The 11871-nt window shown below is 37.8% G+C and overlaps 1 protein-coding gene across 3 annotated transcripts in view; it reads right to left on the bottom strand.

The window, feature by feature from the left end:
- Positions 1 to 11871, bottom strand: part of SWT1 (SWT1 RNA endoribonuclease homolog) — a 31523-nt gene that overhangs the window by 19430 nt on the left and 222 nt on the right. For all 3 annotated transcript variants that reach the window (XM_082052613.1, XM_082052615.1, XM_082052614.1), the window contains exons 2-11: positions 11215 to 11289; positions 8254 to 8312; positions 7003 to 7756; positions 5981 to 6046; positions 5799 to 5855; positions 5046 to 5175; positions 4812 to 4913; positions 3168 to 3356; positions 2551 to 2644; positions 490 to 626 (exon numbers count right to left, since the gene is read on the bottom strand). In XM_082052613.1, coding sequence (XP_081908739.1) covers positions 490 to 626; positions 2551 to 2644; positions 3168 to 3356; positions 4812 to 4913; positions 5046 to 5175; positions 5799 to 5855; positions 5981 to 6046; positions 7003 to 7756; positions 8254 to 8312; positions 11215 to 11280 — 1654 coding nt within the window. In that variant the 5' untranslated portion in view covers positions 11281 to 11289. The remainder of the gene's footprint in view (positions 1 to 489; positions 627 to 2550; positions 2645 to 3167; positions 3357 to 4811; positions 4914 to 5045; positions 5176 to 5798; positions 5856 to 5980; positions 6047 to 7002; positions 7757 to 8253; positions 8313 to 11214; positions 11290 to 11871) is intronic.

Here is an 11871-nt window from a genome sequence, read left to right as displayed (position 1 = left end):
AATACTGTAAGCTATATTTATAGCTTTGGAAAAACGAACAGGCAACCCAAGGATCAAGTTCTACTCTTTGGGATGCAAGGAAAAGTATTAGCATAGTATGTATGGGTGCGATCGCAGCACACTGAATATTACAACTGCTAAAAACAGGACCCAAACTAAATCATCTGGAAAAAAATAGTTTCAGTCATAAGAAGTTAGATTATTATAAACATAGAATGCTCATGTTGTGGTTCTTCTATAAAAAAAAATAGTCATATTTTAATTTCCTAGAACTCTAAAAGACAGATGTTTTAATAAGGGTCTCAAACTGTCAGAAAGCCATCGATCTTTGAAAACAAAAAATCTGCCCCCCCCCCCCCCATTCCTAAGGATTAAAAGTATCTGAAAAATGAAGTTAGAGTAGAAACTATGTAGAAACCATACTCCCACTCCTCAGTTGTTACGTGTCTCAAAAGCCACCAAGTATCCGTGCACATTAAACAAACGTACCACACTTTGCCGGTTGCAGCTCAGCACAGTTCTGGTGCCTGTTCACGTTCAGATTGCGCAGAGCAGTAACCAAGTCAGCTTTGCAGAATGCCTTGACCTCACTCACAATGGCTTTATTACATAAATTTTTATCATCCCTAGGAGAAGAGAATTCATTGTTGACATAAAACCGACATTATTGCATAGCAAGTAATAAAACCAACGCAAGGAAAACCTTGTCTTCAGTAAGCTTATCTTGTGAGCTTCATTATATACGAAGCTTTCTTTCTCAAGAAATTAGAAACAGTTCAAAAAAATGAAGCACAAAATTAACTAAAGCAGCTATTCTGAAACAAATAGAAACATACTGAAAAATGCTTCAGGTTCCAGTTTTGCTTTAAGAAAAAATGGATATAAATACTACAGCAATGAAACCTAGCTGCTATGACCTTGGAACACAAACAAGGCAATGATCTAAGACAGTAATATCTGATCCGACTGTACAATTAATCCTTGTTTTCATTACCTGTTTTTAGTGTTTTACTGGCCAAATAATTGTCGAGTTATACATTGCTCTAGAAGAACTACTAGAAGGATGCAGTATAAAGTTGGACCTAGTACTTTCTCAAAATTTTCCATTGCTTACAATGATAAAGGATAAAGGGATTTTTGGATGAAAAGCACTTCTGAGGTCACTTCCTGTTCTTTCCTCAGAGAAGCCCCAAATCACTATTAGTAGTCCTACCAACAGCGTGACCAAAATAGTATTTTCACAGCAACCCAACCCACACACACCACCTTACACAAAACAACGGTATCTGGGCTCTTAACACCACGCTTCTTGCACCTACACGGGTTTCAGCGAAGACCAAAGCTGTTCGCAGTCCCTGTCGAGGAATATCGGCCCTTTAAAAACCAGCTTCGTGTGACTTGTGTCAAATCCAGAATCAATACATAAAACTCAGCTGTTATCCTCACAGAACAAGAGCATCGCCCATCACCCTTCCCAAACCAGAAGCAAGTTTATCTTTGCTCTTTTTAAGATCAATTTCTGACAATGTTTATCACTGTTCTCAATCAGGTGAGCAGATACAAAGCATCTAACTGAACCTCAATAATTAATACCACTTTTCTATTTTGTAACTCCAGTAATATTTTTATCAGAAATCAGAACAACATCTGAGAATGCTGTGCTTTGAAAAGTTTTAAAATTGAATATTGAGTAAATTTAATTCTACTTCAGGCCTCAAATACATTGTCCTGGTTTTGTTAAAAACAAGTTTCTCTTTCAGTGAATTTGCCTGTCAGCTAAAGCTTCATATTAGCTGCATGTTCCTGGAGAACCAGATCCATGTTTTGGTAAATATAGCAATGGAATGTGAAGTTATGATAACAAATGGATGCTCGAGAGGGGCAACAAGAAACAGGTGCCCAAGAAACTGACCAATTGTGTATAACATTCCATTCACATGAATACTTCATATCAAAGTGGGAGATCACAAGGATCTCGTCCCTTTTGCTTATGGCCGACATTAGGAGAGGACCTTGAGAGTCGTCCCTGCGAACTGAGGCCAGTGACAGACTGAATCCAGCTCCGGTTGGCTGCAGAGTCCAGTCCAGGACTTCGGGTGCCGGCTCTGCAGTTGCTGAGACTTTCAAGATTGGTTTTGTATATTTTGTATTATTTTCTCTATTCTTATTAGTAGCATTAGTAAAACATTTTTAATTTTTCCAACTCTGTTCCCCTTGTCCTTTCCCTCCCAATCACCTGTCCTTAGTGGGAAGGGGGGAGAGGGAGGGGCTGAAGGAAAAAGGGGGAGGAGAAGGGGTTAACAATACATCTGCCACAGTTTTATTGTCACCCTGCAATCAAAACCCTTGACATACATGAAGGTGATTTAAGTCCACAATCTTTGTGTTTTATTATATCCTTCCGCTCTAGCTTTTAAGAGGGTGATTGCTCTTCAAAAAGCTTACTTCAGAAACAGTAAGTTTCATTTGACGATCCAATTGGAAAACAGTGTATTTGGCATGAGACAATCTGAAGCCTCATAAGAGACCCAAAACCATGCAGGAACTCACGTGCAGAGTACGACGACAGCTTGAGGAAAGAGGTTCTGATACTGCAGACAACACTGTAAAACGCGATCATCATTGTTCTCGTCACTCAGGCCATCTGCAAATTGAGTGAAGAGAGCACTGACATCTTCAGAAAGAACTCAATGTAAGAAATACTTCAGTGTAGTCATGGTACTGTTTTTCAGTTTAACACTCCCCAAGCAAGGACACAAATTGTAACCTAAGCACAAATGTGAGCCTTGAATTCTTTGATACTACTCCACGGTTTTGCCAGAAAACGTCAAGTGAGCCACACAAATTTCACTATGTCAGATTTTGTGATGACCAAGTCAAAAGCAAAAGCACACAACATCTCCTTAGCTCATAAGCAAAAGTAGTAACTAGATAAATTTTCATTAAGTCCCTCACAGAGAAACAATTGACAAAACAGCAAGCAAAGCACTAATGTGAATAAAGTATTTGCACACTAAAGCCTGGAGGCTGCTGCAAGCTATTAGCTAATTTTAATTAGCAAACTGCAGAGTAAAGACTGTATTAAACTCAAACTTTAGTGCAAATGTTCACACTAAGTGTACTGCAAAGATTAAGTACCCAAAGCAAATTGATTGCACATGTATTACATATTTTTTGAGAAGCGAGCTGCATGGATTGCCCCCATAATTTTGCATCTTGGTTTTTGAGACACATGTAGATGAACTGGACTGCAGGGATAGCTTTGTCCCGCACATGCTGCAACATTTTCCCCTTCTTCAAGTTGTCCAACTCTTGTAGAACCACCCAGGGAATTATTAACGCAAGTCTGTTAACCCCTGCAAGGAAGAAAAAGAATTAAAAGTCATGCAAATTATTACATTTAACTTTAAAGTCAATATCATAATTACATAAGCTTCCATGTATCTTTTTTGCCAGTAGTTTTCATATTCCGTGCTCAAGAGTATCTGATATTAAAAAATAAACAACTGAAAAAGGCCAAGTTCCCTGTTTCTAATCTAATCTTAAACTGGCACTACACTGGTTATATGTAAAAGCGCCAAAATTAGACAAATAAAAGGAATAAACAATTTTAATCAATTGAATACTCAGACAGCAGTGTGTAGCAGTGTCGTAAAATATATTTGCAGCAATTAATGTCGTGTCGCACACTGAGTGTAAGATGTTAAAGCAAACGGTAACAGCAGCTGAAAGAACAGGCTGAAAATGCCTGAATGACCACAACGGTCACTGTACAAAACCAATTGTCAAAGAAAAGGGGTGATGAGTGGTGCTGATTGCCAACCAGAGTTCCTAAGCAAGGAACAGGAAGCATGAACATTGAACTATGGTTTTATTTGGATGTAGGTATGGTTTGAACTTTAAAACTATTATATATGATATACACAGCAAATCAGAAACTTAATGACTGTTCTGTACAGTCAATTTTGGAAAAAATACATTATGTCCACCTATTTTGTGATAAACAGATGCAGAATGAGCAATCTTCTGAACCTTTTGCATAACAGGCCTAGTGTAGGACCAGAAATTGACAGCTGCAATATTCTAAAAAAGGCATTTGAGACTGCAGCTCCCAGTATTACACAATGCAGCACAGTTCCTAACATGGGAAAGAGAGATACAGTCTGGCACACTCTTGAAAATTGCTCAGGCCCTTATTAAAGTTATTTTCTAGGTGGCCAGAATAAGTGGTCTCACTAGCTGAAAGAATCAAAGGACCCTAAATACTCCAATAGATTCCAAATGTCTACCAACAACTGACATGCATGATCCTAATCCTGCTAACATGAAATCACTAAAAGCCGCACAACAAACATCAAAGCCAAACATCAAAGCCAGGGTTTGCAAGTGGAATTCCTGATAAATTGCTCACACATCTCATGAATTCTGTGACTTTTACCAAGACATAAATAATGCACTGAGTGACTGCTTATCAGATTTTAAGTGTTTTTAGATTTCTAGGAAAAAAAATGCCAAAAAGAGTAGAAAACACCATTGCCACTAGTATCAAATTAAATGCTTAAAAGTAGGTTCTTAGAGTATGTAAGATTTATTTACCTCTAAGAACTCATACACATTCCTGGAATGTCGACCATGATGCTCTATAGGTACATAGGTATAAGAGGCAGGCTGTTTGCGTTCACAGAAGCAGCCTCGATATGAAACCTGCTGCCTTTTTAAGCCCAAGTTTGTTTTTCTTCAAGTAGCCTGGAGTTTTTACAACATCTGTTTTTTTCTTAAAATGTCTTATTGATCATCACATATTCACGTACCTGGTATGTCCTCAGATTTCAGGGATCTGACAAACTCAAGGTGACTAATCATTATATTTGTGTCAATCACCACTAATATGTTCAGGCCCGAAGTAGAAGCCTCTGGGGGAGAAAAAAAATCACAACAAAAAAACAGTTGTGAAAAAATCAGTTGTGTACTCTCTACTCAGAGCATTAATCAACTGTAATAACAAGGTGTGTGTAGATACCAAAGAACATCAAATCCTGACATACCAGCAGAAGTATTTAAATCCTGCTCTGGAAGATCTATCTCCATACTGGTAAGCTCTCCACAAGTCTGTACGACAGGCAGCGCCATCCTCTTTTGAACACGAGCAACATGCAAATCTTCAGCTATCTGCATCTACGACGAAAAAAAAATGCATTATATCAATTGTAAGCAATCCGTTATGAATTATTCCCAAAAAATATACTTTTATATTAATGCTGTTGTGTTAAAACAAACTAAAAATGAAACAAGAAACTTTTTAAGTTGGTGCAGAAAATGTAAAGCTGTAAGAACCTTCTGCACACCCTCCACTATAAGAAGTCCAGAAAAGTTGTCCAAAATACAGCCTAGAAGGAAGATTTGTTTTATGTCCTTTCTACCTGGTACCCAAAAACCTTGTTCTGTTTTTTGCTATGTGGACTGTCAGTTTCCTGACAGGTTTTTCTTTAAAAAAAAAAAAAGTCTCTTTTCCAACTTACAAGTTAGAGGGTGGAAAATGAGATATCTAGAGGATGTAGGCAGCTATGAAGGCTCCTACATTGAGGCAGGTAACAGAAACACAATATTTCCGTCTCAGAAAGATCCTGATTAGTGACACTTTAGCAAGTTTGTTCAGTATTTGAAAAATAAATGCTCCACATTTTTAGAAGTGTAGATCATAAGCCAACAAGGCAAAATACTAGGAAAAGTGACAATTGTCCAGCGACGCAAACTCAGTGCCATGAATTTTTAATACAACTTGGAAGTGCATGACTAACCTCTTGGTCTGCTTCTGGATTCTGACTGCCTTGAAGGGCTGGAAAGACTTCAAAGTTCTGTAGGAAGAATTTTAAAAATCATCCCAATACCACAAAATATCACGAAAGACTGAGGAACAAGTGACCCCATGTCAAGAGTTTTGGAATATAGCTCTTCAGTGTTAAACAAGTACATCACTAACCTTTTGGGTAGACTTCATGTCCTCATTGTCTTGGTAGGAGTCAGATGTGCACGGGACCTCAAAAGTCTAGAAACAAATAGGAATGGAAGCAGGACAGTTATCAGTCTTTTAGAGAACACTGAATGTTCGCAAGTAAAATGAATAGGTACCAAACATAATTCATCATGAATATAAAAAAAATATCTACAGTATCATTTCAAAAGGGCTTAGAAGGATGGCTTTCATTTAAAACAAACATAGTGGCTTACACAGTGAGCCTATTATTCCAGTCTCTTGTGGGTTTGTCATTATGTGATTCTTGCTTTGGGCTTCCCAGTACAAGATATATGTGAAGTTAATGGAGTGAGCTGAGCAAATGGTCACTAAGATGATTAAAGGAGTTGCGAGTTTGTCATACAAAAGGCTGAAAGAGCTGGGATAGTTTGGCCTGAAGAAGGGGGAATCTTATCAATATTTATAAATATCTGATGGAAGAATGTAAAGAAGATGGAACCAGACTCCAGAAAAAGTTGAGATGCAGAGCCAAACACAAGCCAGAACTTGGAAACAAACCCATCACAGCCAAACATGAAGTTCTGCAGGAAATGTAGAAACTTACTTCAACATCTGCAAGTTCTCCTGGCACCACTTTGTCAGCAATAAGCACCTGTTTGGCAGGCGCTATTTTCATTGGTTCCGGTTATTCATTCAGAAAATGATATGACAATATGAGTTCAAAAAAATTTCTGTTGATTTATACCTAAATTGAAGTATTGCGCACCCCCAGCAGCAAAGTAATACTATGAAAGCATTTGTGCAGACACAGTACTAACACGCAAGGCCTTTATTCTTCTAGTTTGTTTAACGATTTGGCAGAGAAACACTTTAACATGGTTTACACTGCGTTCAAGGAAAATCTATCAGGCTAACTAAGAAATCGTGTTATAACTTTGTAAGAAGACAGTCTGCTCACACAAAAACTGCCTGCCATTCAGAAAGTAGCCTGAAAGATCTACTAGCACAATGCAAAGAGTTCTCATTACCTGTTTAAAACATGACGCTGTGGCTTCAAAGTCCCCTTCTTCAGTTCCTGAAGCAGCAGCAGCTTTACCAGAACCATCATCCTGTTTTTTCCGTTTACTGAAGTCCCATCGTTCCAGTGTTTCAGTTGAAGCACGTGACGGTGTGCGTTTACTCACATGCCGTTTTTTCATAGAAAACTCCTTACGTTCTTCTTCATACTCTTCTTCCCAAGTTCTAGATAACATATTTGACTTCTTAGTGGAAGACCTATGGTCATCCACAGTCCTTGTAGAGGTGTCATATGGCTTTTTGGGAATTCTGACATCTTCACTCCGTTTTTTTGATCCATCTGCCTTTTTATGTGGTACATGTGAATCACACGCAGACAACTTAAATTTTTCCAACATCGTTTGTTCTGCTTTTAACTTTAGTTTGCAGAGTTCGGCTTTCTCTGTCTTTTTCTTCATCGCCTTCGCCCTCTGAAGTGCAAAGCTATGCCAGAGTCTTTTTCCTTCTGTTTCATCAAAACGACTTTTGTTATGACCTTCCCTACTAGAAGTCACTACATCAGGAGTGTGTGTACTTTTTCCATGTTTAATTTCTTTGGCTTTAAATTGTATCACTATTTTCTTTTGCTTTTCAGTTTGGATGAAAGAATTGTCTGTGGTTTTGCTTCTGTTTGGAGATTTTCTTTGGGATCTTCCATCAGTACTGTGAGAAATATTAGAACTTTGGTCTCGCTTCTTCTCTTGCACGTCTTTCTCTATTTTGAACCTATAGAAATATTACCAAAAAAAGTAATGTAATCTACTTCAGTTAATGTAATAGAAAAACAACAACAACAAACCAACAAAAACCCCAAAAAATAACCACAAAAAAAAGCCTGCACTTGATTTAGGCAGCTACAGCTAACTATGAGTACTAGTTTGCTATGTTCTTAAATATGAACTTGCAGCAACATCCATCCTTTAAAACAGTTTGATACAGTGGTTTTAGTATTTACATTTTTACCAGTTGCACAGCTATTTTAACTTACAAAACTGAGAAAAGCTTTTTCTGCATTCACTGTCAGTCTAGTTTCATCTTATTAGAGAGTATTTTTCCGGACCCTGTCTTCTCAACTATCTCAAACTGCTTGGCTTAGACAGCATCCACTCATTAATGCAACGCCAACACTTCATCAGTTAAAGTATTTTATTTGGTAACAAGTCAAACAAATTTCTTAAATTTAATTTAACACAATCACAAACTTTTTTTCTTCAGTATTTTACCTCTGAAACTCTGTATCGCCTTTCACAGTCCGGTTATAAGATTTCGTGTCTTCAGAGTTCTAAAAGAAGAAAAAAAAAATCTAAGTGATTTTTTCCTTATAGAGGAAACTGCAGTTAAAATCTTCATAGGATGGAACAAGCTATTATCTCATACTAGATTCACTATGATTTTAAGTTAATCTTGAAAAAAGCAGCCACACACCTTGCTATGACCTAATGTTTAGATTTTGTTACATTTAAGAACAACACACAGGAAAAAACAAAGTGGCACAGAGTCCTGGTTGTAAATATAGAAAGCTCAACTAATTAAGCACATTGAGGATTCATGTGTTTCATATACTCTACAAGTAAATTGGTGTGTAAAATACCTATTTTTGTATATTTGTAACAATTCTTAGGGAGAAGAAAGTTACCTGAAGACTGCTTCCAACTACCCCCTAGGTAAGGCCAAAGAAGAGGTTATTTCTATGGGAGGCTTTTGTGCAGAAGAGATGTGTTGTTAATTCTCATCAGGTTTACTGATTAGTAGAGTGTGAAACCACAGTTACATAGGCCTGCTTAAGAGTAAAGATAGTCCCCAAACAAAGAATTTGAACAGACCCTGTTTAGAAAGCAGCTATATCACTGCCTGGCATACCTATATTGCAATTTGTATTGTGTTAATGTTGCGGAATAACTAGAAGGTGACTTCAATCAGGTCAGAACGAAAAGCAGTTTAATATTGCAGCTATGGGAGAGAACACGGAGCAGCAAAATGAGACTCTGCTGATGCAAATTCTGCGCAACGAGGCAGGTAAATTTCTATATACCTTTGAGTTATGGGACTCAGTTTTCCCAAAACTACAGCAGGGTGTAGGAAATTACAACAGGGAATGGTAGCATATGGATTACTTCAGATAAGGAAGCTCTAGGCAGTACTGCCTTTTACAAATAAGTTACTCCTTCAGTAACTGGGTCATGCTGACTCTCTGAGGCCATTAGGTCACTGCCACAGAGATTTCCCTAATAAGAGAGGCCTGCAAAGGCCTAGGAGGCCTTAGCTATTCTACTTCCCCAATAGGGAAAAATAAAAGGGCTGCAGAAACCAGTGGAGTCCTAACGAATTAAGGAAATCTGGAGAACTTCTGCCTGTTGTTGGTTCTGGAGTTGTAAAAGCAGCAAACCCAATGAAATTATGACTTAGGAGGCAGTTAAAGGCTCCTGCCACTGAGAATCGTACCAGTGCAGCTTGGTGCGGGAAGAGCTGTTCGACTTGCATGATCATAATCTAATAGGAATCAAAGTGTTTTATTGGTTTATTAACAACTGAATTAACTGGCAAACAGTGAACTACACACTCAGGATCAATACTAGCAATAAAACAGGAAAACTATAATCATAGACTACTACAAAATGATATCTTAAGAGGTAATACTAAGGCATTATCAGTTTGGGGTAAATATCCTCTTGGAGCAGACCGCTTTAGGTGTTCTGTTCACAACTCCACAGCTATCATATCATCTGGCATTATCTGGGCAACATTATCAAGAAGCAGCAGTGCTTTTAGTCCCCCAGACAGCTCTGTTTAAACCTATTCTAATTCATACTGTGACAAATGTCCTTTTGCTTACAGAATTATATGCCAAAATATTAAAAGCCAGCAAGCATCGAGTTTTCTCTAACATGTGGCCATGCTTATACCACATAAAAAGCCCCAAAGCCCTGACACAATCTAAGTTACTTAGATGTCTTACTCTCACCTGTATGAGCTGAAGATACCTCTTTATCCATTCTGTGATCACACTGAAGAAACACTTGCTACTATTCAGAGATTTCCTTATCTTTTTGCTATTAATAGTTTGGGTTTTCACTGCTGCTTGCACTGGTCAACGTCTGCAATATTTAATTCTGTCCCACAGAGATGGAAATCACGCAACAGTTAAAACTCTATTATTTAAATAGGTATAGGCATTAGCAATACAGCTATAGTATGAGGGTTTAAGCCATGTTTTTACCTTTCGTATTGAAGAACTAAAAAAACCCCACCTTAGAACAAGTTAATGTTAAAAGACATATTGAATAATAATACGGAATTCAGGAGAAAAATAGTTACAAGTATTTGTCTTAGAACAATTTTTTCCTCATGAGCAAAAGGCTCCTCATGTGCATAATTCAGTTTCTGTTGCCAAGATATCATGCTCATTTATAAACACTTCCAAACTTTTTTTTTTAACACATTTATGACAAGACAGTTAAAAGCTCTCTTATTTCATATATGCCTTACAAAATCCAAGTGAAAAAATCTAGCAAACTTAAGTATGGATTTATTAAGCTACTGATTTATTAGATATGCATTATGCCACTGGTGGCAAATAACTTCCCAAAAAGTTATACAAACAATTAAAAAAAAAAAAATGGGAAGCTACATACAAGCATGACCAGAAAGATTATCATCCCTGTAGCAACTGCATTTTACAAGTGGTCCCATGAAAACTTAATCACTAAACACAAATACGTAGCAGAGTATACTAAGAATCTCCATCTGATTTTGGTCACTGACTTACACCTTAATGGTTAAGATGAAATACATGAGAGTTGCTTGCTCAAATAAGCACAATTTGTGATTAATCAGAAAATTAAGATCTGTGATCCAAGACACAGAATAATCCAGGAAAACAGTAGTCATTTTGATAGCAGTTTTAAGGTCAATGTCCTCTACCAGGAAGATATGTTAAAACAAAAAAGTCTCACATTTTCTGATACCCACACTACCCATAGCCTCTGGAGAAAAACCTAAGCTAGTTACTAGGCTAGAACTTGCAGTCATCTGAACAATTCAACCATCCCGCTGTTCTTAATGACACCATCTTCGAATTTGATTAATCCTTGTATCACAAGCCTGCTAGATAATCCATGCCTTTTTCTTGAATGTGGAGGTTTGAATTAAAGTAATAGTAATATTAATAATACAGCTGTTCCTACTTTGTCATCCCGGCCATCCAAACAGTCTTCCTTCCCAGTTAACTTCTTCAGTTTCTTTTTAGACATCTTGAAATCCTACGAAAAACAGTACTGCAATTATTATTTTTTTCAAGTTTTGTTTTCCAGCTGGTATAAAAATAATTTTAACTGGGTAGAGAAAATAAATAACTAAAAATCACTCCAATACTCCTTTTCAGATTACAGCACCACAGTGGATTTTAAATGTTATTTATGTTGTACCAGCAAACAAAGACTAAGAGGGACAAACATTTTTTAATGGCTACTCATACAAACGTCGAGTTTTAGGCTATAGAATTCATCACTTCCACTGAGGGAAGGTAATAAACACGGCGATATTTCCCAACAGCTACACCACCCCCCCACACAAACTGGCCCTTAGAGCTAAACAAACAAGAAGAGATTTCAGGGGGCTGTAAAAAACCTTCACCAGAAGCTCCCAGAGCTCCAGAGGTGAATGTCTGGAGTCCAGATCACCCGCCTGAGCAGGTGAGGCACAGCAACAGCTCGGCCATTCCACAGGAAAGGCGGAGTTGAGCAAACACACAGCTCTTCAAGCAGCCGGGGCGGAGTGACCGCGGGAACGGCTGTGACTGAGGGGGCAGGAGCCTCCTGCCCCAACCCCACGCGTGAGAAAAC

The sequence above is a fragment of the Streptopelia decaocto genome (assembly GCF_964273445.1).
Source record: "Streptopelia decaocto genome assembly, chromosome: 5".
In the NCBI taxonomy this organism is placed as follows: domain Eukaryota; kingdom Metazoa; phylum Chordata; class Aves; order Columbiformes; family Columbidae; genus Streptopelia; species Streptopelia decaocto.
This window is presented reverse-complemented; position numbering and strand designations above follow the sequence as displayed.